This window comes from Lagopus muta, chromosome 3, assembly GCF_023343835.1.
Source record: "Lagopus muta isolate bLagMut1 chromosome 3, bLagMut1 primary, whole genome shotgun sequence".
Taxonomy (NCBI): Eukaryota; Metazoa; Chordata; class Aves; order Galliformes; family Phasianidae; genus Lagopus; species Lagopus muta.
The window spans coordinates 598,917-626,432 of NC_064435.1; the positions used below are offsets into that span (position 1 = coordinate 598,917).

General features: G+C 59.8%; 1 protein-coding gene across 3 annotated transcripts; it reads right to left on the minus strand.

The window, feature by feature from the left end:
• Positions 1 to 19,766: 19,766 nt before the first annotated feature.
• SCX (scleraxis bHLH transcription factor) lies at positions 19,767 to 27,039 on the minus strand. 3 transcript variants are annotated; one of them, XM_048940197.1, is made up of 2 exons: positions 26,445 to 27,039; positions 19,767 to 19,865 (listed from the first exon to the last, which is right to left on the minus strand). In XM_048940197.1, the coding sequence occupies exons 1-2, from the start codon at positions 26,964 to 26,966 to the stop codon at positions 19,827 to 19,829; spliced, it is 561 nt and encodes a 186-aa protein (XP_048796154.1). In that variant the 5' UTR covers positions 26,967 to 27,039; the 3' UTR covers positions 19,767 to 19,826. The 3 variants fall into 3 exon arrangements, 2 of the variants coding, with proteins under 2 accessions (XP_048796154.1, XP_048796153.1); XM_048940196.1 differs by lacking the exon at positions 19,767 to 19,865 and adding an exon at positions 21,523 to 26,132 and having other exon boundaries at positions 26,257 to 27,039; XR_007375993.1 differs by lacking the exon at positions 19,767 to 19,865 and adding an exon at positions 26,033 to 26,132 and having other exon boundaries at positions 26,164 to 27,039.
• Positions 27,040 to 27,516: the final 477 nt, after the last annotated feature.

Sequence of the window (27,516 nt, forward strand, 5' to 3'; positions counted from 1 at the left end):
TTGATAGGCTGCCATGAGGTCACCCCACAGCCTTCTCTTCTCCAGGCTGAACAAAGCCCAACTCCCTCAGCCTGTCCTCATAGGGGAGCTGCTCCAGCCCCCTGATCATCTTAGTCGCCCTCCTCTGGACCCTTTCCAAAATCTCAATGTCTTTCTTGTACTGAGGGCTCCACACCTGGACACAGGACTCCAGATGGGGCCTCACAAGAGCCAAGTAGAGAGGGACGATCACCTCCCTGTCCCTGCTGGCCACCCCTCTCCTGATGGAGCCCAGGATCCCATTTGCCTTTCGAGCTGCTCACTGCTGGCTCATGTTCAGTCTCTCGTCCATCAGGACCCCCAGGTCCTTCTCTGCCGAGCTGCTCTCAAGGACCACATGGGGGTGGGTGGGTGCAGCTGGTGGTGCTGCAGGGTCTGCACTTGTCCTGCACCTGGGCTTCCCTGCAAAGGGGAGGGGAGATGTGCTGAGTAAATGAGCGTAGAGTCGTGGAATCCTTAAAGACCGTGGAGCCATGGAATGGTTGGGTTGGAATGGCCCTGGGAGATCGTAGAGCTGTGGGAGGGTTGGGGTGAAAGGATCCTTAAAGATTGTAGAGCGTTGGGAGGGTCCTTAAAGATCATAGGGCCATGGGATGGTTGGGTTGGGAGGGTCCTTAAAGATCATAGGGCCATGGGATGGTTGGGTTGGGAGGGTCCTTAAAGATCACAGAATGTTGAGTTGGAAGGATCCTCACAGGTCATAGAGGCATGAAATGGTTGGGTTAAAGGTCCTTAAAGGTCACGGAGCCATGAAAGGGTTGGGTTGGAAGAGTCCTTAAGGATCATAAAGCCACAGAAGAGTTGGGTTGTGAGGGTCCTTAAAGGTCATAGAGCTGTGAAACGGGTTGGAAACGTCTTGCTGAGCTTTTGGGAGCCACAGGGCAGCCCTTGAGCTGCTGTGTGAATCCCAACGTGCTGCAGGGATTGCCCTGTGCATCCCCTGTCTGTGGGGTGGGCAGAGCCAGAGGAGGCAGCTTGGGCTCCTGTGATCATATAACTGTAGAATCTAAGATCAGAAAAGGCCTCCAAGATCCCCCAGTCCAACCCCATCCCATCCCCACCATGACCCTAAACTGAACCATAGAGTCATTCAGGTTGGAAAAGACCTCCAAGATCCCACGGTCCAACCCCCGCCCACCCCCCACCGCGTCCCCAGGTGCCACATCTGCACCATTCCTGAACACTTGTGGGGATGGGGACCCCCCCACCCCCCTGGGCAGCCCGTTCCCATCCACAACACTCATCTGGAGAACATTTTCCCTACTATCCAACTTGAGGCCATCTCCCCTTGTCCCTGCCTCTTGACCTCAGCTTGCAGCAGCCCCTTTGGGGTCCCCGTAAGGAACCAGACGCCGCTGGCCTTCTTGCAACCCGTGTGCCCTGCCGTGCACTCAGCACTGCTTTGAATGACCAAAACCCAACACGTTCATCTTTTGCCCCTCCTCATCGCCGCGCCAGCTTTCCCTTGGTCTTATTCAGCCTCATTTGGGTTTTTTCCCCCTTCAGCCAGGCTGAGAGCCCGTTTCAGCCATGGCCGTGACCCATCGCGTTCCCAGGGGCTCCGGGTCTCCTTCCACCCGACGGGACCGGGACCCCCAGCGCCGCGGTAGCGGCACGGCGATCGGAAGCCGCGGCCGATGCCGGCTTTCCCCCCAGGCTCGGCTGTAACCGGAGAGCGCGCGGGGCGGCCGCCGAGCGCCTGTTTGCGCGTCCGGGAACCACGCGTCGCTTTGCGCGGCGGCCAAGCGCCGCTAATGGCTTCTGTCGGCTACCGGAGCTCCGGCTGCCAAAGCCTCGGCCTTTCTCGGCCCCTCTCTCCCCGCATCCCCCGCGTCCCGGCCCAGCTGCGCGCCGTGCTCTGGCAGAGGGCTCCTCTCGTGTTTCCTCGGCCCCGCGGCGATCCCTCTTTGTTTGGAGCCTCTCAGCTCTCCGGCTTGAAAATCGCTCACGGCCGCGGCTCCCGCAGGCACTCCTCGTGCCCCCCGGCCCCACAGCCCCCCGTCCAGGGGCGGCAGCCGGCCCCACGTCCCTTCCCACGCGCCTGGAAGCCCCGTCTCATTCTTCTCCCGGCGTCGGGTTTTCCCACCGCCTCGGGTTTTCCCATTACGGCGCTGCGCACGTGGGTGATGGAGCGGGGAGCGAGCGCCGCACGTGTGCTCCTGCGAGGGTCGGGGTGAGGCGGGAGGCCGGGAGCGCTTGTTGTGACCATCGATGCTCCAAGGAGTGACCCAGGGGTCGTTAAAGCCGTGCTTGCTTTGTGCTTTGTGGCCAGCATTCCTGGGATGCTGCAGGAAGGGGGGGGGGTCCTGCAGGACTGGAGTGCTGCGTCCAGGGCTGGAGCCCCCAGCACAAGAAGGACAGGGAGCTGTTGGAGAGGGTGCAGAGGAGCCACAAAGGTGATCAGGGGGCTGCAGCACCTCCACTGCAAAGAACAGGCTGAGGGAGCTGGGCTCGTTCAGCATGGAGGAGAGAAGCTGCGGGGTGACCTCAGTGCAGCCTGCAGTGCCTAAAGGGAGCCTGCAGACAGGAGGGGAGTCAGCTCTGTGCAAGGGGAGATGACAGCAGGACGAGGGGGATGGTTTGAAGCTGAGGGAGGGCAGATGGAGGTTGGATGTCAGGGGAAGTTCTGTGCTGTGAGAGCGGTGAGGGGCTGGAACAGCTGCCCAGAGAGGCTGTGATGCCCCATCCACCCCTGGAGGTGTTCAAGGACGGGTTGGATGGGGCCCTGGGCACCCTGGGCTGCTATGAAATGTGGAGGTTGGTGGCTTTGAATGCAGTGGGGGGTTGGAGCTCCGTGATCCTTGAGGTCCCTTCCAACCCTGGCCATGCTGTGATTCTGTCCTCAGCATCTTCCTAACCCACGAGCAGCTGTGTGAAAGCACTGCAAAGTGTGGAGCCCCCAGCTCTGGGTGCAGCTCCAGCATTGCCCTCCCCAGGGCAGTGCAGAGGGGAGGAGAGCATCCCTTTCCCTGCAGGTCACACTGTGTGCAGTGCATCTCAGGGACCCTCTTGGCTGCCAGAGCACACTGCTGGCTCGTGGTCAACCATCAGTCAGCTGTCATCCAACCATTGGTCAGCCAGGACACCGTTGGCCTTCTTGGCTCACGGTCAACCCATGGTCAACCATTGCTCACCAGTATCCCCTGGTCCTTCTCTGCAAAGCTCCTTTCCAGCAGCTGGTGCTCCCCAAATGGCAAATCCTTTGTCGGTAAGCTGGGGGAGGAGGGTTGCCAGCTGCCTGTGTCCCACCTCTCTGGGTCACAGTAGCCAAAGATGTGGGGTAAATTGCTGTACAGCTGTGATGCTTTCAGCAGATGCTTTTTCTCTCTCTGGTCCCGCTGAGGCAGGTTGCTCCACACATTTGTCCTTCCTCCTCTGGGCAGCTGTTGGGTCTGTTCAGCAGTGGCTGTAGCCCAGTGAATTGCTGCATTGCGATGCACTGGGCTCACAACCCATGCCGTGGCTCTGTGATCTGTAAGGACCCTTCCAACCTGACCTATCCCATGGTTCTGTGATCTGTAAAGACCCTTCCAGGCCGGCAGAACTCATTTTGTAGTGATGTGTAAGGACTTTTCCAAGCCAACCCAAACCAACCCATCTCATCCCATGGCTCTGTGATCTGTAAGGACCCTTCCAACCCAGCCATCCCATGGCTCTGTGATCTGTAAGGACCCTTCCAACCCAGCCGTCCCATGGCTCTATCATCTGTAAGGACCCTTCCAACCCAGCCATCCCATGGCCCTATGATCTGTAAGGACCCTTCCAACCCAGCCATCCCATGGCTCTGTGATCTGTAAGGACCCTTGCAACACAACCATCCCATGGCTCTATGATCTGTAAGGACCCTTCCAACCCAGCCATCCCATGGCTCTATGATCTGTAAGGACCCTTGCAACACAACCATCTCATGGCCCTCTGATCTGTAAGGACCCTCCCAATCCAAACGTTTCATGGACCTTTGATCTTTTAGGACCTTCCCAATCCAACCCATCCCAGGGTTCTTTAATCTCTAAGGACCCTCCCAATCCAACCCAACCACCCCATGGCTCTGTGATCTTTAAGGACCCTCCCAACCCACCCACCCCCCGTCTCTGTGATCTACAAGGTGCTACGCTCGGGGCCGGCTGCACCACGCATCGCTGCCCCCCTGCCTCCCCCTCTCTCCCTCCGCCACCGGCAGGAAATCTCTCTTTAATGGGCTATGGAGGGGAGCGGGCCGTGTTTTGCTAAGGAGGAATGTTGACATGGAAGCCTCTGCTCTTTCTTCCTGGCAGGTCCCCGGCCGGATCGCGTGCTGCTCGCGCCGATCCTTCCCCGCGCCGGGACGAGGAGGGGGGCCGGGGCCTGCAGGTGCGACGCGGGGTGGGGGCTCCCCCCCCGGACCCACCGCTTTCATCCCCGCTCCGCTCCCAGATGGCTGCAAGAAGGGAGGGGAGGGGTCCCCGGGGGGGCACGATTAAAGCCATCTGCGGGACGGGGCCGCGCTCTCCCCTCCCCACCGACCTCGGGGCTGATGGGGAAGGGGGAACCCGTCGGTCCCGGTGGGAAATGCAATCTGGAAGCGGGGGGGAGAGCGGTGGGAAGGGGCCACGCTCCCCCCCTGGCCCCTTCCCCCTCACCGTGCCTGGGCCGGCGCCGAGGCGGGGGGGTGAGGGGCTGCGCTCTGCCTTTACATCTCGTAACCTTTAACGAGCAGGGCCTGCTCTGCTCCAAGCGAGCCCTGGGCGGCCGCGTTACGCTTGGCTATGGGGAGGGGACCGGCACAACTCCGACACCGCGGCACCGCAGGGCTCCTGGTGCCAGCTGAGCCCCACGCCTTGGGGTCCCGCTGCTCTCTGTAGGGTTTGTGTTCGCCCCAGTGTGAATGGCACGGAGCTGGGACCTCTCCGGAGCCGCAGTCTCCCAATGCTCCTGAAGCTCCTGGAGCCTCAGTCTCCCAATCCCCATCCCTGGAGGTGTTCAAGGCCGGGTTGGATGGGGCCCTGGGCGGCCTGGTCTGCTATGAAATGCAGAGGTTGGTGGCCCTGCCTATGGTGAGGGGTTGGAGCTTCGTGATCCTTGAGGTCCCTTCCAACCCGGGCCATTCTATCATCTGTAGAGCGCAGCAGCGGTGCGGGGCACAGCGCCCAGGGAGAGAGGAATGCCTGTGTCACTGCTCCCCCCCCCCCCGGGAGCAGCTCTCAAGGTGTTCAGAATGGAAAAGTCCGAGCACGGTCGGAGCAGCGCAGAGGGGGGGGATTGCCAAAATTAACAGTTGATTCGGGTTTGTGGGAGCGGGAGCCAAAACGCAAGGAATCTTGGAGTCTGAGTGGGAAACTTTTTCTGTGGGCAGTAAATCAGCACGGAAAGATCGGAGGTGGGGAGGAGTAGGGGGGGGGGGAAGGGATGGAGCTGCCTGGGGGGGGGTCAGAGCCTGCATTCCCTCTGCGCCCACCCTGTGAGCTTCCCCCGAAGCCCTAAAGGCCATGATGGGGTGTGGAGCAAACGTTGGATGTGCCACTGCTGTCACCATGGGCCGTGTTCACTCTGGAACCTACTGATGACCTCCGTTAGCAGTGCTGTTCAGTGAGCCTGGGGGAGGTCAGTGGGGCTGTGGCTCTTCTGGATCCGTGTCCTGATTGCTCTCAGTGTCCCCCGGATGCAAACCTTTCGGTGTCCCCAAGCATCCTGCACTGGAGCTCGGCGATTCCTCGCATCCAGGTGGAATTTTGCACATCTTCCTGGTGCCCTCCACCTCCTGCCTTGCAGTCCCTGAGTATTGTACAGGGAAATCCCGGCTCTGTGCCCCCTGCTCTGCTCTCAGAGCGCCACCACACTGTGTCCATCCATCCATCTGTCCGTCTGTCCGTCTATGCCATCCGGCAAAGCTGCACATCGCCGTCCTCACCGCCCTCCTTGCTATGGAGCTCACAACCCCAGGAACCACTCCCAGCACCAAAGTGGGACACCGTCCCCAGCAAAGGGAAACTGAGGCAGGTGGCTGCTCACCCCGGGTGGGGGGGGGGGTCCCAGCCCCTCTCCCAGCCCCTCTCCCAGCCCCACAGAACCACCCAGGATTGCATCCTCCCCCCCCCCCCAACTCCCAGCACCGGGCACTGCCCACCGCCTTTGGATGGGGCTCCAATTGGAGCTGACGTCCCTCTATTTGTCAGAGATAAAAAATAGCAGAGGGGGGAATGGAAAGACAGGAGGCACAGGAAAGCGGTTTGGTAGTTAAGAGACAGAGGAGCAGAATTAACGTGCGGAGGGGGATTTGGAGCGAACACTGCACGCATTGTAATCCGATAGGGGCAGGGGAAAAAAGAGAGACCGGGAGAGAGCGGCTGACCCCGAATCCCCGGGGGGGGACGCGGGGAGAGCAGCAACGAGGAGAGAGTGAAGGATTCCAGAGGTGGACCGGCTTCCTCTTCCCCCAGACAGACACAGGGGAGACGGGCAGCGCGCCAGCGCGTACCTGCGCTTCCAATCCGGCCCCGCAGCTGTGGCCTTGGGGGGGGGGAGGGAGGGGGTTGTGGGGTAGGGGGGACCGGGGGCTGCCAGGGATACGGGGACGCAGATGGAGATGCGGAGTGGCGGAGTCTGTGCTGTGCCAGGGGTCCCTGCTGCTCTGGGGGGGGGGGGGGGGAGGGAGGGGGTTCAGCAGCACCTGTCCCAGTGGGGGATCCCTGTGATTCTGGGGGGGTCAGCAGCACCTGCACCAATGAGGGGTCCCCATTCCCCATGGGAGGCTAGTTCTGCAGCATCTGCCCTAATGGGGGATCCCCATTCCTCAGAGGGGTTCAGCAGCATCTGCCCCAATGGGGGATCCCTGTGATTCTGGGGGGTTCAGCAGCACCTGCCCCAATAGGGGATCCTCGTTCCCCTGGGGAGGTCAGCAGCACCTGCACCAATGAGGGATCCTTGCTCCTCTTGGGGGGTTCGGCAGCATCTGTCCCAATGAGGAGTCCCCATTCCCCATGGGAGGATAGTTCTGCAGCATCTGCCCTAATGGGGGATCCCTGTTCTTCTGTGTGGTGGGGGTTTAGAGTCACCTGCCCTAATTGGGGATCCACATTCTTTTGGGGAGAGGGGGGGTGTTCAGCAGCACCTGCCCCAATGAGGGGTCCCTGTTCCCCATGGGAGGCTAGTTCTGCAGCATCTGCCCTAAAGGAGGATCCCCATTCTTCTGGGTGGGGGTTAAGCAGCACCTGTCCCAGTGTGGGATCCCCATTCCCCATGGGAGGATAGTTCTGCAGCATCTGCCCTAATGGAGGATTCCTGTTCTTCTGGGGGGAAGAATTCAGCAGTGCCCGCCCCAGTGGGGTTCCCCATTCCCCCTGGGAGGGTTCAGCAGCACCTGCCCCGCTGGGATCCCAGCTGGCACTCATTGGGGTCGGGGGAGGAGGAGGGAGGTGGCTCGCAGACCCTAAATCAGAGGAAGCAAGGGGCAGCAGAGCAGCGGGGGTCGCACGTGTTTCCTGGCAGCTGCGCAGGTGCAGGCGGAGCGGTGTGAGAACCTCCGGGACCCATGGGTTGGAGTGCAGCTCTGCCCCAACGCCGCGACCCAGATGGGGGTCTGTGTGGCCGTGGGACCCTCTGGGGGCTTCTGAGAACGGCACAGCATGGTGTGACCGGCAGTGTCTGAGCGCAGGGCTGTGTGCCCGTCCCCAAATTCCAGGGCGGTGATGTGATGCTGAGCGCCTCCCGCAGCCAAGTGCGTGCGCTGAGTGCTTCTGGGCACCGGGGTGGCTCGGCGCTGGCTTCGTTCCTCTCCCTGCTACGTGCCCTGAGAGCTTCGTGCAGGTCCTGGGTACCCGTGGTGGGGGCGGTGGGGAAGCCCCAAAGAAGTGTAGGGATGTGGGGGGTCACGGGGATGTTGGCATCGTGGGGACACCGGCATCACAGGGGCACCGGTGCTGTGTGGGGGGTTGATTTTGTGGGGTGTGGGTGTTGTAGGGATGTGAGCGTCACGGGGACAGGAGTGTTACAGAGGTTTGTGTTGTGGGGGACGTGAGCGTGGGATGGCTGTCATGGGGACGTGGGCACTGCAGGACCACACGTGTCGTAGGGACATGTGTGTTGTGGAGACTTGAGCTTGTGGGGACAGGAGCATCACAGGGACACGAGCATTGTGGGGATGTGAATGTTGTAGGGACACAAGCATTGTGGGGACAGGAGCATCACGGGGACACGAGCATCACGGGGACATGAACATTGCAGGGGCAGGAGCATCGTGGGGACACAAACTTGGGAGGGACACAGGCACTGTGGGGACAGGAGCATCACAGGGACACGAGCATTGTGGGGATGTCAGTGTTGTAGGGACACAAGCATTTTGGGGACAGGAGCATCACAGGGACACGAGCATCACAGGGACATGAACATTGCAGGGGCAGGAGCATCGTGGGGACACAAACTTGGGAGGGACACAGGCACTGTGGGGACAGGAGCATCACAGGGACACGAGCATTGTGGGGATGTCAGTGTTGTAGGGACACAGGCACTGTGGGGACAGCAGCATCACAGGGACACGAGCATCATGGGGATGTGAACATTGCAGGGGCAGGAGCATCGTGGGGACACAAACTTTGGAGGGACACAGGCACTGTGGGGACAGCAGCATCACAGGGACACAAGCATTGTGGGGATGTCAGTGTTGTAGGGACACAAGCATTGTGGGGACAGCAGCATCACAGGGACACGAGCATTGTGGGGATGTGAACATTGCAGGGGCAGGAGCATCGTGGGGACACAAACTTGGGAGGGACACAGGCACTGTGGGGACAGGAGCATCACGGGGACACGAGCATTGTGGGGATGTCAGTGTTGTAGGGACACAAGCATTTTGGGGACAGGAGCATCACAGGGACACGAGCATTGTGGGGATGTCAGTGTTGTAGGGACACAAGCATTTTGGGGACAGGAGCATCACAGGGACACGAGCATTGTGGGGATGTCAGTGTTGTAGGGACACAGGCACTGTGGGGACAGGAGCATCACAGGGACACGAGCATTGTGGGGATGTCAGTGTTGTAGGGACACAGGCACTGTGGGGACAGCAGCATCACAGGGACACGAGCATTGTGGGGATGTGAACATTGCAGGGGCAGGAGCATCGTGGGGACACAAACTTGGGAGGGACACAGGCACTGTGGGGACAGGAGCATCACAGGGACATGAGCATTGTGGGGATGTGAATGTTGTAGGGACACAAGCATTGTGGGGACAGGAGCATCACAGGGACACGAGCATCGCAGGGACATGAACATTGCAGGGGCAGGAGCATCGTGGGGACACAAACTTGGGAGGGACACAGGCACTGTGGGGACAGGAGCATCACAGGGACACGAGCATCACGGGGACATGAGCATTGTGGGGATGTGAATGTTGTAGGGACACAAGCATTTTGGGGACAGGAGCATCACAGGGACACGAGCATCATGGGGATGTGAACATTGCAGGGGCAGGAGCATCGTGGGGACACAAACTTGGGAGGGACACAGGCACTGTGGGGACAGGAGCATCACAGGGACACGAGCATTGTGGGGATGTCAGTGTTGTAGGGACACAAGCATTGTGGGGACAGGAGCATCGTGGGGACACGAGCATCACAGGGACATGAACATTGCAGGGGCAGGAGCATCGTGGGGACACAAACTTTGGAGGGACACAGGCACTGTGGGGACAGGAGCATCACAGGGACACGAGCATCACGGGGATGTGAACGTTGCAGGGGCAGGAGCATCGTGGGGACACAAACTTGGGAGGGACACAGGCACTGTGGGGACAGGAGCATCACAGGGACACGAGCATTGTGAGGATGTGAATGTTGTAGGGACACAAGCATTGTGGGGACAGCAGCATCACAGGGACACGAGCATCACGGGGATGTGAACATTGCAGGGGCAGGAGCATCGTGGGGACACAAACTTTGGAGGGACACAGGCACTGTGGGGACAGCAGCATCACAGGGACACGAGCATCACGGGGACATGAACATTGCAGGGGCAGGAGCATCGTGGGGACACAAACTTTGGAGGGACACAGGCACTGTGGGGACAGGAGCATCACGGGGACACGAGCATTGTGGGGATGTCAGTGTTGTAGGGACACAAGCATTTTGGGGACAGGAGCATCACAGGGACACGAGCATTGTGGGGATGTCAGTGTTGTAGGGACACAAGCATTTTGGGGACAGGAGCATCACAGGGACACGAGCATTGTGGGGATGTCAGTGTTGTAGGGACACAGGCACTGTGGGGACAGGAGCATCACAGGGACACGAGCATTGTGGGGATGTCAGTGTTGTAGGGACACAGGCACTGTGGGGACAGCAGCATCACAGGGACACGAGCATCATGGGGATGTGAACATTGCAGGGGCAGGAGCATCGTGGGGACACAAACTTTGGAGGGACACAGGCACTGTGGGGACAGGAGCATCACGGGGACACGAGCATTGTGGGGATGTCAATGTTGTAGGGACACAAGCATTGTGGGGACAGGAGCATCACAGGGACACGAGCATCACGGGGACGTGAACATTGCAGGGGCAGGAGCATCGTGGGGACACAAACTTGGGAGGGACACAGGCACTGTGGGGACAGCAGCATCACAGGGACACGAGCATTGTGGGGATGTGAATGTTGTAGGGACACAAGCATTTTGGGGACAGGAGCATCACAGGGACACGAGCATCACGGGGACGTGAACATTGCAGGGGCAGGAGCATCGTGGGGACACAAACTTTGGAGGGACACAGGCACTGTGGGGACAGGAGCATCACAGGGACACGAGCATTGTGGGGATGTCAGTGTTGTAGGGACACAAGCATAGTGGGGACAGGAGCATCACAGGGACTCGAGCATCACGGGGACATGAACGTTGCAGGGGCAGGAGCATCGTGGGGACACAAACTTGGGAGGGACACAGGCACTGTGGGGACAGGAGCATCACGGGGACACGAGCATTGTGGGGATGTCAGTGTTGTAGGGACACAAGCATTTTGGGGACAGGAGCATCACAGGGACACGAGCATCATGGGGATGTGAACATTGCAGGGGCAGGAGCATCGTGGGGACACAAACTTGGGAGGGACACAGGCACTGTGGGGACAGGAGCATCACAGGGACACGAATGACATGGGGACACAAGCATCACGGGGACAGGAATGTTGCAGGGACACAAGCGTTGTGGGGACACAGGTGTTGTGGGGGCATGAGCATTGCAGGGATATGAAGGTGATGGGGACACAGCACTGTGGGGACACAGCCCTGTGCCCCCCTCCCCCCATCCCTCTGCGGTTCCTGCGGATTAGGAGGAGGAAACGCGGCGTTGGGTTACTGCGATGCTGAACCTGCCATTATGGGGTTTTGTTCTGCTCAGCTCCGCCGTTGGATGCGGCCCCATTTGCAGCCACGTCCCGCTCCGAGGGCTCCTGGAGCCCCATAGCTGTGTGGGGTGGGTGCACAACAATCCGGGGTGGCTGCTGAGCCCTGAGCACCCGTGGGTGCACGGAGGTGTGCAAAGGCTCCGCTCCCTTCCAGAGACGTGAAGGATTTGGGGGGAACGAGGGCTCCTCCGGACTGGTTGTGCTCCCTACATCCCTGCCAGCTCCCCAGAATCTTCCCAGTGCCCAGCATCCCCCAGCACCCCCCTCAGCTCCCAAAATCTCCCCCAGACCTCCGCCAGCCAGCCAGCATCCCCCCAGCTCCCAACATCTCCCCCAGACTTCCCTCAGTTCCCCAGCACCCCCCCAGTTCTCATCACCCCCAGTTCCCCAGCATCTCTCCAATGCCCAGCATCCTTCAGCCCCCCAGCATCCCCCCATTGCTTAGCATCCTTCCCAGCTCCTAAAATCTCCCACAGACCCTCCTGGCATCTCCCCCAGTGCCCAGCATCCCCCCAGTGCCCAGCAATCCTTCCCACCTCCCAAAATCTCCCACAGACCCTCCTGGCATCTCCCCCAGTGCCCAGCATCCTACAGCCCCCCAGCATCCTACAGCTCCCCAGCATCCCCCCAGTGCCCAGCAATCCTCCCCAGCTCCCAAAATCTCCCACAGACCCTCCTGGCATCTCCCCCAGTGCCCAGCATCCTACAGCCCCCCAGCATCCTACAGCTCCCCAGCATCCCCCCAGTGCCCAGCAATCCTCCCCAGCTCCCAAAATCTCCCACAGACCCTCCTGGCATCTCCCCCACCCCAGCATCCTACAGCTCCCCAGCATCCCCCCACTGCCCAGCATCCTACAGCTCCCCAGCATCCCCCCAGTGCCCAGCATCCTCCCCAGCTCCCAAAATCTCCCGCAGACCTTCCCAGTGCCCAACATCTCCACCAGCTTCCAAAGTCTCCTCCAGCATCCCCCCAATGCCCCAAACTCCCCATTTCCCATCATCTTCCCACCTCCCATTGTCCCGTCCCCCCCCAGCACCCCAGTTTTCCCCACCTAGCTCCCCAATATCTCCCCCCCCCCCAGCATTATAGGGGGGGGGAGCAAAAGGGGTTATGTCCCCAGAGGGGTCACCTACCACCTCCATGCCCCGATTCATGATTCCCCATGGCTTGGGTGTGAGGGGCACCCGGTGATGTGCTTCCCCCGCAGCGGTTTGGGGGGGGGGGGGGGGTTGGGGGCTGCTGGCTGAACCCCTTCCTTTCTTCCAAGAGACCCCACACAGCTTTCTCTCCCAGCTGCCCCATAATTGCCACCTGCATGGCTTTAACGGCTGCCAGCTGCACGCCGTGGGGCAGAGGCCTGGGGGATGCATGGAAGTGATCATTGGGAGCTGCAGCCACGTGTGGGGGGGGACCTGGGGGGGGGGCTGCGTGCCTCGTTCTGGGGTCCCGAGCTCCTGCTGCAGGACGTGAGGTGCAGGCAATGAGCAGCAGAGCAGCAATGAGCAGCAGAGCAGCAATGAGCAGAGCCCTGCTATGGGGGGGCTCTGTGCTATTGGGGGTCCGGTGCTGAGCTCCTGCCCTGGAGCTGCACTGCCATCCCGGCTTGAGTGCTTTGGTCTGGGGGTCTGGGGGTCGCTGCCCCCCGTGGTGGGGGGCAAATGAAGAAGCCCAGCGTGCAGATAGGGAAGCAAGGTGTGCAAATGTGGGGGCAAGCCATGCAAAGGTGGAAACAAACCATGCAAAGGTGGAATCAAGCCGTGCAGATGCAGAAGCAAACTGTGCAGAGGCAGAAGCAATCCATGCAAGTATGGAAATAAGCCGTGGAAATAAGGGAAGAAGTTGTGCAAAGTCAGGGAGAGGCTGTGTGAATGCAGAAACAAAGTGTGCAAGGGTAGAAACTGTGCAAAGGCAGACACGAGTCTTGCAGGGGTGGAAACAAGCCGTGCAAGTGTGGAAACAAGCTGTGCAAAGGTGGAAACAAGTTGCAGAAACAAATGCAGAAGCAAACTGCAAAGGCAGAAACAAGCCATGCAAAGGTGGAAACAAGCTGTGCAAGGGCGGAAACAAAACCATGCAAAGGTGGGAACAAACTGTGCAAAGGTGGAAACAATCCATGCAAAGGTGGAAACAAGCTGTGCAAAGGCAGAGATGGGCCATGCAAATGCAAAAATGAAGTGTGCAAAGGCAGAAGAACGCCATGCAAAGGTGGAAGCAGCCGAGCAGGCGCAAAGGAGCAATGCCAGGAGCTGAACGTGGGCTGCAATGAGCATGCAGGGAAGGGGGCTTGCTGCGTGCTGCCCATCCCACAGCCAGCAGATGCTCATGCTGCCACCTATGACTTCACGGAGCAGAGCTGTGCTGGGTGGAGAAGAGGACCCATGGCAGTGCCAGCACTGCGGCCTCATGTGTGGGTCCTGTCCCTGTGTGGTTCCTGTCCTGTCCCTTTGTGGTTCCTGTCCCTACCTGGGTCCTGTCCCTTTGAGGGTTCTGTCCCTGCATGGTTCCTGTCCCCACGTGGTTCCTGTCCCTGTGTGGGTCCTGTCCTGTCCCTGCGTGGGTCCTGTCCCTGTGTGGGTCCTGTCCTTGCGTGGGTCCTGTCCTGTTCCTTTGTGGTTCCTGTCCTGTCCCTTTGTGGTTCTTGTCCCTGTGTGGGTCCTGTCCTGTCCCTTTGTGGGTCCTGCCCCTGTGTGGGTCCTGTCCTGTCCCTGCATGGATCCTGTCCCTGTGTGGGTCCTGTCCTGTCCCTGTGTGGGTCCTGTCCTGTCCCTGCGTGGGTCCTGTCCCTGTGTGGGTCCTGTCCTGTCCCTGTGTGGGTCCTGTCCTGTCCCTGCATGGATCCTGTCCCTGCATGGGTCCTGTCCTGTCCCTGCATGGATCCTGTCCCTGCGTGGGTCCTGTCCCTTCGTGGGTCCTGTCCTGTCCTTGCGTGGGTCCTGTCCCTGTGTTGGTCCTGTCCTGTCCCTTTGTGGTTCCTGTCCCTGTGTGGGTCCTGTCCTGTCCCTGCATGGTTCCTGTCCCTGCATGGTTCCTGTCCCTTCATGGTTCCTGTCCCTGTGTAGGTCCTGTCCCTGTGTGGGTCCTGTCCTGTTCCTTTGTGGGTCCTGCCCCTGTGTGAGTCCTGTCCTGTCCCTTTGTGGTTCCTGTCCCTGTGTGGGTCCTGTCCTGTTCCTTTGTGGGTCCTGCCCCTGTGTGGGTCCTGTCCTGTGCCTGTGTGGTTCCTGTCCTGTCCCTGCATGGATCCTGTTCCTGCATGGCTCCTGTCCCTGTGTGGGTCCTGTCCTGTTCTTTTGTGGGTCCTGCCCCTGCGTGGGTCCTGTCCTGTGTGACTGCAGCTCGGGGCGGTGGGGACAGGATCAGCTGCATCCCCTGGCCTCGGCGCAGCAGTGCTGAAGTGCTGAGAGCTACGACCTCATCTGCAGCACCCAAGAGGGCTCTGCTGAGCATTTCCTCCCCAGCGCCTCCCGGTTCCATTTGAAGAGGATCCATCACCGCTTCGTGTGCCTTTGAGCGCGGCCCGAGAGGCAGGGAGCCTTCCAAACCCCTTTCTCCAGCTTCAAAGCTGCTCATATCCAAAGTAAAAATACCAGCATTTCCACCTCTGAGCAGCAGAATCCCGGTGTGAAGCCCCCGACCCCACACTGAGGCAGGGGTCCCCACTGCCCACCCCCTGTGGAGCCACAGCTGTGTTCCCCCCAGCAGCATGGAGCCATCCCTGCTCCCCTCTGCTTTTCTGGCTGTTGAGTGTGGCTGCCGGGAAGGGAAGAAGGGAGGGAAGGAGGGAAGGAAGAGCCATTGCTCCCAAGGTGGGAGAATGCTGTACGTGGGGTCCTGAGGTGGAGATGGCACCATGTCCTGAGATGGGAGATGCCAAGTGGTCCCAAAATGGGAGATGGCACCGTGTCCTGAGATGGGAGGTTCCATATGGTCCCAAGATGGGAGATGGCACCGTGTCCGGAGATGGGAGGTTCCATATGGTCCCAAGATGGGAGATGGCACCGTGTCCTGAGATGGGAGGTTCCATATGGTCCCAAGATGGGAGATGGCACCGTGCCCTGAGATGGGAGGTTCCATCTGGTCCCAAGATGGGAGATGGCACCATGTCCTGAGATGGAAGGTTCCATATGGTCCCAAGATGGGAGATGGCGCCGTGTCCTGAGATGGGAGGTTCCATATGGTCCCAAGATGGGAGATGGCGCCGTGTCCTGAGATGGGAGGTTCCATCTTGTCCCAAGATGGGAGATGGCGCCGTGTCCTGAGATGGGAGGTTCCATCTGGTCCCAAGATGGGAGATGGCACCATGTCCTGAGATGGGAGGTTCCATCTTGTCCCAAGATGGGAGATGGCACCATGTCCTGAGATGGGAGGTTCCATATGGTCCCAAGATGGGAGATGGCGCCGTGTCCTGAGATGGGAGATGCCAAGTGGTCCCAAGATGGGAGATGGCACCATGTCCTGAGATGGGAGGTTCCATATGGTCCCAAGATGGGAGATGGCACCGTGTCCGGAGATGGGAGGTTCCATATGGTCCCAAGATGGGAGGTGGCACCATGTCCTGAGATGGGAGGTTCCATATGGTCCCAAGATGGGAGATGGCACCGTGTCCTGAGATGGGAGTTTCCATATGGTCCCCAAATGGGAAATGGCACCATGTCCTGAGATGGGAGGTTCCATATGGTCCCAAGATGGGAGATGGCGCCGTGTCCTGAGATGGGAGATGGCAAGTGGTCCCAAGATGGGAGATGGCGCCGTGTCCTGAGATGGGAGATGCCAAGTGGTCCCAAGATGGGAAATGGCACCATGTCCTGAGATGGGAGGTTCCATATGGTCCCAAGATGGGAGGTGGCGCCGTGTCCTGAGATGGGAGGTTCCATCTGGTCCCAAGATGGGAGATGGCACCATGTCCTGAGATGGGAGGTTCCATATGGTCCCCAAATGGGAGATGGCGGCGTGTCCTGAGATGGGAGGTTCCATCTGGTCCCAAGATGGGAGATGGCGCCGTGTCCTGAGATGGGAGGTTCCATATGGTCCCCAAATGGGAAATGGCACCATGTCCTGATATGGGAGGTTCCATCTGGTCCCAAGATGGGAGGTGGCACCATGTCCTGAGATGGGAGGTTCCATATGGTCCCAAGATGGGAGATGGCACCGTGTCCGGAGATGGGAGGTTCCATATGGTCCCAAGATGGGAGATGGCACCATGTCCTGAGATGGGAGGTTCCATATGGTCCCAAGATGGGAGATGGCACCGTGTCCGGAGATGGGAGGTTCCATATGGTCCCAAGATGGGAGATGGCACCATGTCCTGAGATGGGAGGTTCCATCTGGTCCCAAGATGGGAGATGGCGCCGTGTCCTGAGATGGGAGGTTCCATCTGGTCCCAAGATGGGAGATGGCGCCATGTCCTGAGATGGGAGGTTCCATATGGTCCCAAGATGGGAGATGGCACCATGTCCTGAGATGGGAGGTTCCATATGGTCCCAAGATGGGAGGTGGCACCGTGTCCTGAGATGGGAGGTTCCATATGGTCCCAAGATGGGAGGTGGCGCCGTGTCCTGAGATGGGAGGTTCCATCTGGTCCCAAGATGGGAGATGGCACCGTGTCCTGAGATGGGAGGTTCCATCTGGTCCCAAGATGGGAGATGGCACCATGTCCTGAGATGGGAGGTTCCATATGGTCCCAAGATGGGAGGTGGCACCATGTCCTGAGATGGGAGGTTCCATATGGTCCCAAGATGGGAGGTGGCACCGTGTCCTGAGATGGGAGGTTCCATATGGTCCCAAGATGGGAGGTGGCGCCGTGTCCTGAGATGGGAGGTTCCATCTGGTCCCAAGATGGGAGATGGCACCGTGTCCTGAGATGGGAGGTTCCATCTGGTCCCAAGATGGGAGATGGCACCGTGTCCTGAGATGGGAGGTTCCATATGGTCCCAAGATGGGAGATGGCACCGTGTCCTGAGATGGGAGGTTCCATATGGTCCCCAAATGGGAAATGGCACCATGTCCTGAGATGGGAGGTTCCATATGGTCCCAAGATGGGAGATGGCACCGTGTCCTGAGATGGGAGGTTCCATATGGTCCCAAGATGGGAGATGGCACCATGTCCTGAGATGGGAAGTTCCATCTGGTCCCAAGATGGGAGATGGCACCATGTCCTGAGATGGGAGGTTCCATATGGTCCCAAGATGGGAGATGGCGCCGTGTCCTGAGATGGGAGGTTCCATATGGTCCCAAGATGGGAGAGTGCTGCATGAGATGGGCGATGCCGCGTGGTGACAACGTGGACAGGTCCCAAGATCAGAGGTATTGCACATTCCCACACTGGAGATGCCATGATGTCCCAAGATGGGAGATGCTGTGCAGTTCTGACGTGGGAAATGCTGCATGGACCTGAAATGGGAGATCCTGCATGAGGTGGGGGATGCCGTGTGGTCCCGAGATGGGAGATATCTCCAATATGGGAGATGCTGCACAGTCCCAAGATGAGAGATGTCACGTGTTCCCAAAATGGGAGATGGGAGAATGCTACATCAGGTGGGAGATATCACACGGTTCTAAGACTGGAGATGCCAAGCAATGCCAACATGGGAAATGCTACACTTATGCTGCGCTTTCCCAAGATGGGAGATGCCATGTTGTCCCAAGATACGAGATGCCACCTGGTCCCAAAAGAGGAGATGGCACAATGTCCCAGTGTGGGAGATGCTGCACATTCCCAAGATGGGAGATATTGCAGTGTGCTGAGGTGGGAGATTCCATGTGGTGCAAGGGTGGGAGATGCCACGTGGTTCCACCATGGGGAATTCTGTGCTGCTGAAATGGGAGATGCTGCATGAGATGGGAGATGCTGTGTGATCCCAAGGTGGGAGATGCCACATAAGATGGGAGATGCCACATGGCCATGAGATTGGAGGTGGCACAGTGTCCTGAGATGGGAGGTTTCACACCGTCCCAAGATGCTACACAAAGTGGAACGTGCTGCCCAGTCCCAGTGTGGGAAATGCTACACGGCCCCAAGATAAGAGATGCTGACATTCCTGAGATGGGAGATGCCACCTGGTCCTGAGACAGGAAATGCTGCATGGACCTGAGATGGGAGATGCTGCACGAGATGGGAGATGCTGCACGAGATGGGAGATGCCACACAAGATGGGAGGTGCCATAGGGTCCCAAGATGGGAGATGCTGCACGTTCCCCAGATGGGAGATACCACAGTGTCCTGAGATGGGAGATGCTGGGTGGCCCCAGGACAGATAAACCACAGAAGATGGGATGTGCCCCGTGATCCCAAGGTGGGAAACGGCACGGTGTCCCGAGATGGGAGATTCTGTGTTGTCCCAAGGTGGGAGATGGTGCGGATTGGAGGCGCCGTGTGGACTCACAGTGGGAGGTGCTGCACACCCCCAAGATGGGAGATGCCACGGAGTCCCGAGATGGGAGATGCTGTACAGTCCCAGGACAGGTGATGCTGCATGGTCCTGACACAGGAGATGCTGCAGGAGGGGAGATGCCATGCTGACCTAAGCCAGAAGGTGCTGCTCCCACCCGAGATGGGAGATGCCACATGTTGTAGCTCCGGCTGCCATCACCAGGCTCCTCTGTGCAGCGCTGACCTGGGCTTTCCCTGTCCACATTTACTATGGGACCAGCGATGGCCAGGCTCCTTCTGCTGAGCACCCATCGCCCAGCAGATCCCCAGGGCTCCTCCACACACCGTGCCCCATCCCCCACCTCCCCCATCCCCATTTTGCACGCACCCCCAGCGTCGCTCTGAGCCTCATCCCACAGATCCCCGTGCCCTCGACCCACCGGTGATGCTGGGGAGCTTCATTGCCCTGCAGCCTGCAGGACTGACTGAGCAAGCCGTGCCGGGGGGAGCGCCGGGCTCACAGCGCTGCACGTGTAATTGATTTCCCCAGGAAACCCGGCCCAGCTGCAGCATCTGGTCCTCACCAAGGGCTGCCTTTACCTGCTGCTGCAGCCAGGCTCCGGCACGGCACGGAGCTCCTGGCGCTGCGCTGGGCTGGAAGGAAGGAGGCTTCTGCCTTGGCTCTGAACCGTACCCATTTTTAATTATACGAGCTGCTCAGGCTTTATATTATCGTATCAATGACATGAAACACCAGCATGTATTGATTAAACTCAACAAATGCAGCACCCCAGGCCTCAGTTCAGGGGATGGCGTGGCTCAAAGCTGGAGGGGACAGCGCGGGCAGCGGTCGGTCCCGGCGGCAGCGTCCCCAGCGTGGCTCAGTCCCAGCGGGGCGTCCCCACAGCCCGGCCCCACGGCCCCATAGGGGCAGGGTCCTGTCCCTGGCAGCGGGGTGAAGGCGGGAGTGTGTCCGTGGTTCGGTGTGTGTGGCTTTTCCGTCCGTCCATCCGTCCTTCCGCTCCTCCGTGCCGCCATTCCCGGAGGCGCCTAGCTCCGGATCGCCGTCTTCCTGTCGCGGTCTTTACTCTGTAGAGAAGAGGGAAGAGGGTGAGGGAGTGAGAGAACCATCCCACGGGCTGGGATTGCCAGCAGCAAGCTGCCCCGTGTCCCCGTGGGGTCCTCCCACCATCCCCAACAGTCAGACAGTGGAGTCCCAGAGCTGGGGGAACCTCATCACTGTCACCAGCACCACCAGTGGCACAGAATCGTTAAGGTTGGAGAAGACCTCCAAGGTCACCCAGTCCAACCCCAAGCCGTCCCACCGTGCCCACTGAGCGCGTTCCCAGGTGCCACATTGTCCACAGTTATGGGACACCCGAAGGACGGTGACCCCACCGCTCCCTGAGCAGCCCATGCCAGTTGCCCAACCACTCTTTGGGGAAGAAATTGCTCCTCGTATCCAACCACCAGCACCACCACCGCCGTCACCAAACCGCTATCACCACCGTCACCACCAATGCCACCCCACCACTGCTGCCATTACCGGTACCACCATCAACACCAACCACCATCTACAGCACACTGACCACACCACAACCACCACCACTGCTGTCATTGCTACCATCACCAGTACCCCCAGTACCACCAGCATTGCCCTGGCCAGGTGGGCGCAAGCAGAGCTGCTGCTTCTCCTTTCCTCTTGATGGAAATGGCCAAGCTAGACGGGGCCTTGGGCAACCTGATCTGGTGGGGGGCAACCAGCCCACAGCAGGAGTGGGGCTGTGGCAGGGGGACTTCGAGGTCCTTTCCAACCCAACCATGCTGTGCTTCTGTGACCTGTAAGGACCCGTCCAACCTTTCCCATCCCATGGCTCTATGATCTTTAAGGACCCTTCCAACTCAGCCAATTCTGTGATCTTTAAGGACTCCTTCATCCCAACCCATCCCATGGCTCTACCATCTTTAAGGACCCTTCCAACTCAACCAATTCTGTGATCTTTAAGGACCCCTGCATCCCAACCCATCCCATGGCCCTACGATCTTTGAGGACCCTTCCAACTCAGCCAATTCTGTGATCTTTAAGGACCCATCCAACCCTTCCCATCCCATGGCTCTATGATCTTTAAGGACCCTTCTAACTCAGCCAATTCTGTGATCTTTAAGGACTCCTTCAGCCCAACCCATCCCATGGCTCTATGATCTTTAAGGACCCTTCTAACTCAGCCAATTCTGTGATCTTTAAGGACTCCTTCAGCCCAACCCATCCCATGGCTCTGTGATCTTTAAGGACCCTTCCAACTCAACCAATTCTGTGATCTTTAAGGACCCCTGCATCCCAACCCATCCCATGGCTCTATGATCTTTAAGGACCCTTCCAACTCAGCCAATTCTGTAATCTTTAAGGACCCCTGCATCCCAACCCATCCCATGGCTCTACCATCTTTAAGGACCCTTCCAACTCAACCAATTCTGTGATCTTTAAGGACCCCTCCAGCCCAACCCATCCCATGGCTCTATGATCTTTAAGGACCCTTCCAACTCAGCCAATTCTGTAATCTTTAAGGACCCCTGCATCCCAACCCATCCCATGGCTCTACCATCTTTAAGGACCCTTCCAACTCAGCCAATTCTGTGATCTTTAAGGACCCATCCAACCCTTTCCATCCCATGGCTCTATGATCTTTAAGGACCCTTCCAACTCAGCCAATTCTGTGATCTTTAAGCACCCCTCCAGCCCAACGCATCCCATGGCCCTACGATCTTTAAGGACCCTTCTAACTCAGCCAATTCTGTGATCTCTTAGGACTCCTTCAGCCCAACCCATCCCATGGCTCTGTGATCTTTAAGGACCCTTCCAACTCAACCAATTCTGTGATCTTTAAGGACCCCTGCATCCCAACCCATCCCATGGCTCTATGATCTTTAAGGACCCTTCCAACTCAGCCAATTCTGTAATCTTTAAGGACCCCTGCATCCCAACCCATCCCATGGCTCTACCATCTTTAAGGACCCTTCCAACTCAGCCAATTCTGTGATCTTTAAGGACCCATCCAACCCTTTCCATCCCATGGCTCTATGATCTTTAAGGACCCTTCCAACTCAGCCAATTCTGTGATCTTTAAGCACCCCTCCAGCCCAACGCATCCCATGGCCCTACGATCTTTAAGGACCCTTCTAACTCAGCCAATTCTGTGATCTTTAAGGACCCCTCCAGCCCAACCCATCCCATGGCTCTATGATCTTTAAGGACCCTTCCAACTCAGCCAATTCTGTGATCTTTAAGGACCCCTCCATCCCAGTTCATCCATGGTTCTCTGTGCCTCCTGCTGGCACCATGCACCCTTTTCCATTGTGGCCGTGCCCTGGCTGTGCCGGAGCCACTCTGCGGCACTGCCGGTGCAGCCTCCCCCACGCTGCACGTGCAGCCCCGGCTCTGACTCTTCCTTTGTTACCGGGGGTGGGGAGGGGAGGGGAAGGGGAGTTCAGCTCCGAAATGGTAAAATTAAATTTCCCAGATGTTCGGGCCCCAGGAGTTCTTGTGCTGTCTGGAGAGGAAATGGGGATTCGGAAAATCCCGCCTCATATTTTTTCCCCTATCACCTTGCCTTTCCGCTGCCATTAAGTGCAGCAGGAACAGTAAATTATGGGGCTGCGTAGCCGGCCCATCTCCAGATACTGTGGGGAAGCTGCGGGGTCAGCAGGGGCTGCCCGGCCCCATTGCACTGCTTCAAGCACCGGGGTCCCACTGTGTTGCCATTCTGGGGCAGAGCTGAGCCCCGCTCCCAGCACCGTGCCCCATAGGATTGGGCTCTGCCAGGAGCTGCCCACACCCCTGACCCACAGGACAGGAGCTGCACTTGGTTCCCAGCTGGTAGGGTTCCTGGTGCAATGGGCAGAGCTCGGTTGGGTGCAGTCGGGTGCTCGGTGCCGCCAGGGGTGCCCACCCTGCTGTGCTGTGGAATGGAGTCATTCATCCTCCCTGTGGCAGTGGGGCAGAACTCTGAGCACCGGGTTCCATCACCACCAGCTGAGCAAACGCTGAGCTCCTTTGGCCCTTTCTGGGCTACAAACCCAGCACTGGGTTGTCCCCATCCCCGTGGATGGGGTCTGGGGCAGCCGCTGGGTGCAGGTTGCGAGAGCCTGACGGCAGGTTTGGCCCCCATCTCATTTGCGACCTCTGCCACCCCCCTGAGCTCCCAGCTGCTCTCGGTGCCCCCTCCCCGTTTTCGCTGCCTCTCAAACTTGTGCTTCTGCTTCAGCGTGGGCTTTGGGGTGGGCTGCGGACAGGGGGAGAGCACCACAAAGGGTCTCAGCCCTGAGTGCATTCAGCAAAGGGAATTTCATTGAATTTAGGCTTTTTGTGGCAAAACGGAGCCCAGCCCTTAGCCTGCCAGGGGTGTCCGAGCGCTGCCCCATGCCGTTCCCTCTGCTCTTTGCCCAACAGAAGTAGCTCAGTCCCCACCAGCCCTGTCCTCACCAGTACCAGGTATCCCACCACCACCACGTCCCCATGTCCCCACCAGCACCGTGTCCCCATCCATCTCCCTTCGTCCTGGAGGGGACGGCACAGGCAGCACCCACAAAGGGACCCCCAGAAGATCCCAGGGAGGTGACCCCTCCTCTGGCTCACCACCCACACTGTGGCACAGCCTCCACCCGCAGCTCCCTGGAGCCCTGGCACACCCTGCAGCGCCAGCAGTGCCTGCTGTGCCACAGCCCCATGGACACAGGCCCATCCCTGCTGCCTGGCAGTGCCACACACACACACACATGTGTGCCAAATGCCCCAAAATGGTTTCACTTCCCTCCCGCTCACTCATGGCACAGCCCAGCCCCTGCAGGCTGTGGGCACGGAACACCCCATGCCCTCCACTCTCCATTGCTCGCCGTTTCTGCTTGGCAACAAACAAAACAGGGGGGCTTTCCCCAGAGGGACGGGGTTGGGGTCAGCCCCAAAATCCTAGCGGGAAGGCATCGGGACGCTGGGATATGACACTGGCTCACAGGGTGGCTGAAACCTGGGTAGGGTTTGTAGGAAATGGTGCTGCCCCACATCCTGAGTTCCTGTCCCCTCACGCCCTCTTGGCCAAGCAGAGGGCCGGACTCTGTGCCATGAAGGCGCGTTGGTCGGGACGGCATCCGCACACGTAAGCAGAAAGGCATGGTGGAAAAGTGAGCACTGCAGGGTGGGGATGGATGGACGGGGAACGCTTCAGCCAGGGCGTGCAGAGCCCTGCCTCCTGCCAGGGGGATGTGGGCAGGGGGCTCTGCCTTGATTCCTGCCATGGGCAAGGGGCTGGGCGCTGCCTCCTGCAATGGGCAGGGGTCTCTGCCCCGTCCTGTGCAGCGGGCACATTGGCAGGGGTCTCTTTTTGTCTCCTGTGATGGGCAGGGGTCTGTGCCCTTCATTCTGTGACGGACACGTGGGCAGGTGTCTGGGGGCTGCCTCCTGTGAGGGGCAGGGGTCTGTGCCCTTCCTCATGCAATGGGAACGTGGCTGGGAGGTGTCCACCCTATCTTGTGCAGTGGGCAGGGGTCTTTCCCTTGTCTCCTGTGGTGGGCTGGGTGGTCTCTGCCCTTCATCGTGCTAAGGCACAAAGGCAGGGGTTTCTACCCCAACTTGTGCAGCAGGCGAAGGTCTGGGGGCTGCCTCATGCAGCAGGACGGGTCTTGAAGCTGACTCAAGCAATGCACAGGAGTGCAGGGCTGCCTCCTGCGATGGAAAAGGGGATCTCGTGCCCGTGGGCAGGGGTCTTCCTCCTGTCTAGTATTCAGGGGACTGGGGGCTGCATCCTGCAGTACCTGGGGGCCACTTTGTGCAGTGTTGGTGGGGCCGGGGGCTGCCTCGTGTTGGGAGGTGCGTCTCCATCCCCTCTCCGTGTGCCATCCCAGTTCACAGGTGGTTTATTTCCATCATTTCACCCTCAAGAACAGCGCAGGGTGAGCACAGAGGCACGACCTGCTCCCATCGGTCCCCAAAGGAGCGTATTTGGAGCGCCTCGAACTCTCCGAGCACCAATCTGGGGGGGTCTGTCCAGAGTTACTGCAGGAATAGATACATCCTGCTCCTGGGGGAGGGGGTTTGCTCCCGACAAGAGCTGCAGCAATGAGGACTGAGAGGAATCGGTGCAAAGTTGGCGATGCTTTGGAGACAGAGGAGAGCGCTGGAGGTTTCCGAGGGGAGCGGAAGCTTCCCCTCCCGCCTCTGTGGGATCTCCCCCCTCCACCTGCAGCTTCTGTTCGCATGAAGGTCGGGGAGGGGGAACCACAGAGCATCCTTTCCTCATGGGTGCTCCGGGCCCTGGCAGAACTGGGGGGGATGCTGGTGTAAATCCTCACTGTGGTGACCCTCCGGCCCCACAGAGCTGGAAGGGCGCGCAGGGAGGATTAGCGGCTTTGGGCTTTTCCTGCTTGGAAGCTCTCAAGCTGTCACAGTCCACTCGTGAGCGCTCCACTGCCGCCGCTTGGTGCATCACGAGCCCCAGATCCTCCACAGCTCCTTCCTCCTCTTCATCCTCCACCCGGCATCAAGGGGGGGGCAGGGAGGGGCGCACAACCAGCCATCTCCACCGCCTGCTGCCCCAGCTCCTCACCTGCCCGTGGGTCTGGGTGCACAATGCAGCCCCACGCAGGGTTTGCTTCGCCCCTGGCACCTGCCCTGCGTGTGCAGCAATGCCCACAGGTGCAGCAATGCCTGCAGGTGATGCCCACCCCCAGGTGACGCCCAGGGGCACAGCACGGCGCAATGCAGCACTTCCCCAAAGGCAAGGAGAGCCTTTGGTGAACCCAAACTACGCACGGCGCACCGACCCAACCAGTGCCACCCCCCTTTGGGATGCTTAGAGGGCACCAAACCATCGCCCTGTGGGCACCCAGCACTGCCCAGGGCCCAAACCCAGCGCTGGCACAAGGCACGGCCTTCTGCCACTCAGAGCTGCTGTGCCACACAGCGCTGGATGCGCACCCATCCCTGCCCCTCTGCCTCTCATTTCCAGCTCCTAAAACCCTCCAGGATTTCCCATTCCCCCATTCCTTCACTCTTTGGGCTTTGGAGCTAGCAGATCTGCAAATGCTGGAGGGAAGTGCTGTGTTTCCACACCCGGACCTTGGGTTCTGTCAGATTTCCATACCCAAACTTTGGGTTGTGCCACGTTTCCATGCCCAAATCTTGGCTTCTGCTGTGTTTCCATGAGCAAATTTTGGGTTCTGACGCATTTCTGTCCCCAAACTTTGGGTTCTGCCACACTCTCATGCCCAAGCCTTGGGTCCTGTTGCATTTCCATGCCCAAGCCTCGAGTCCTGTTGCATTTCCATGCCCAAGCCTCGGGTCTTGTTGCATTTCCATGCCCAAGCCTCGGGTCTTGTTGCATTTCCATGCCCAAACCTCGGGTCCTGTTGCATTTCCATGCCCAAACCTCGAGTCCTGCTGCATTTCTATGCCCAAGCCTCGGGTCCTGTTGCATTTCCATGCCCAAACCTCGGGTCCTGTTGCATTTCCATGCCCAAACCTCGGGTCCTATTGCATTCCTGTGCCCAACCTCTGGCTTCTACCGCATCCCCAACCCCAACCCTTGCGTTCCGCCACACTCCCGCACCCAAACCTCGGGTCCCACCGCACTCCCACCCATCCCCGCACCCCTCGGACCCTCGCACGCAGCCACTCACCAGCTTCCTCTGGTTGCTGAGGCAGAAAGTGCAGATCTGTTTGGGCTGGGAGTTCTCGGAGTCGCGGGGCGGGGGGCTGCCGCCGCCGCCGTGGTGGAAGAAGGCCGGGCTGGTGTGGCAGGGCTGCCCGTCGCCGCACGCCTCGCCCACCAGCAGCACGTTGCCCAGGTGCGAGATGTAGCTGGAGGCCAGGCGCAGCGTCTCGATCTTGGAGAGCTTCCTGTCGGCCGGCTCGGTGGGGATGAGGGTGCGCAGCGCCGTGAAGGCGGTGTTGACGCTGTTGGTGCGGTCGCGCTCCCGCGCGTTGGCCGTGTGCCGCTGCCGGGGCTCGCGGTGCAGCCGCCCGGGCTTCTTGCCGCTCCTCCTCTTGCCGGCTTTGATGCCGAAGCCGTCGGCGTCCAGGTGGAAGGGCTTCTCGTCGGAGCCCGAGCTCTCGCTGCCGTTCTCCTCGTCCTCCGACAGCATGCTGATCTCGGGATACAGGTAACGGCCGGGCGCGGGGCGCAGCATGGCGAAGGACATGGCGAGCAGCCGGCACCGCGCGCACCGCCGGCACCGCCGCCCTCAGCCCCGCCGCATGCCACAGCCCCGGCGCCGCCGGGGGGCAGCTCGCTGCCGGAGGGGGTCCCCGTACCCCCGCGCGTCCGACGGCTCAAGGACCGCGCACGGCCGCGGCGTCCCCCGCCGGCACCATGTGCATCCTAAGGCGCGAGTGGGGCCGGAGCGCGGGGCTTTATAGGGCGGTGGGCAGCCAGGCGCCGCCCCGCGCCCCGCAGGCTCGGCCTACCTGCGCTGCCCGGGGGGGTTTAACCCTTCCGTAGCAATCCCCCCCCCTCCTCGAGTCCCGGAGCGCCCGCTGTGTGTCACCTGCCGGGGCACGGGGTTCCGAGGTGTGGGTATGGCTATGGGCGGGGGGGGGGGAGGGCGGTTCTCCTGCCCCCCGCAGCGTGAGGGGGGTCCCGGCCCCGTTAAGTGTGAGGGACGGACGCTGCCTGCGCACGGGGTACGCGTAGCCATCCCCTGCGCCCCGGGGTCAGGGGGCTGGGGCTGCTGGGGGGGACCCCGGGGAGGC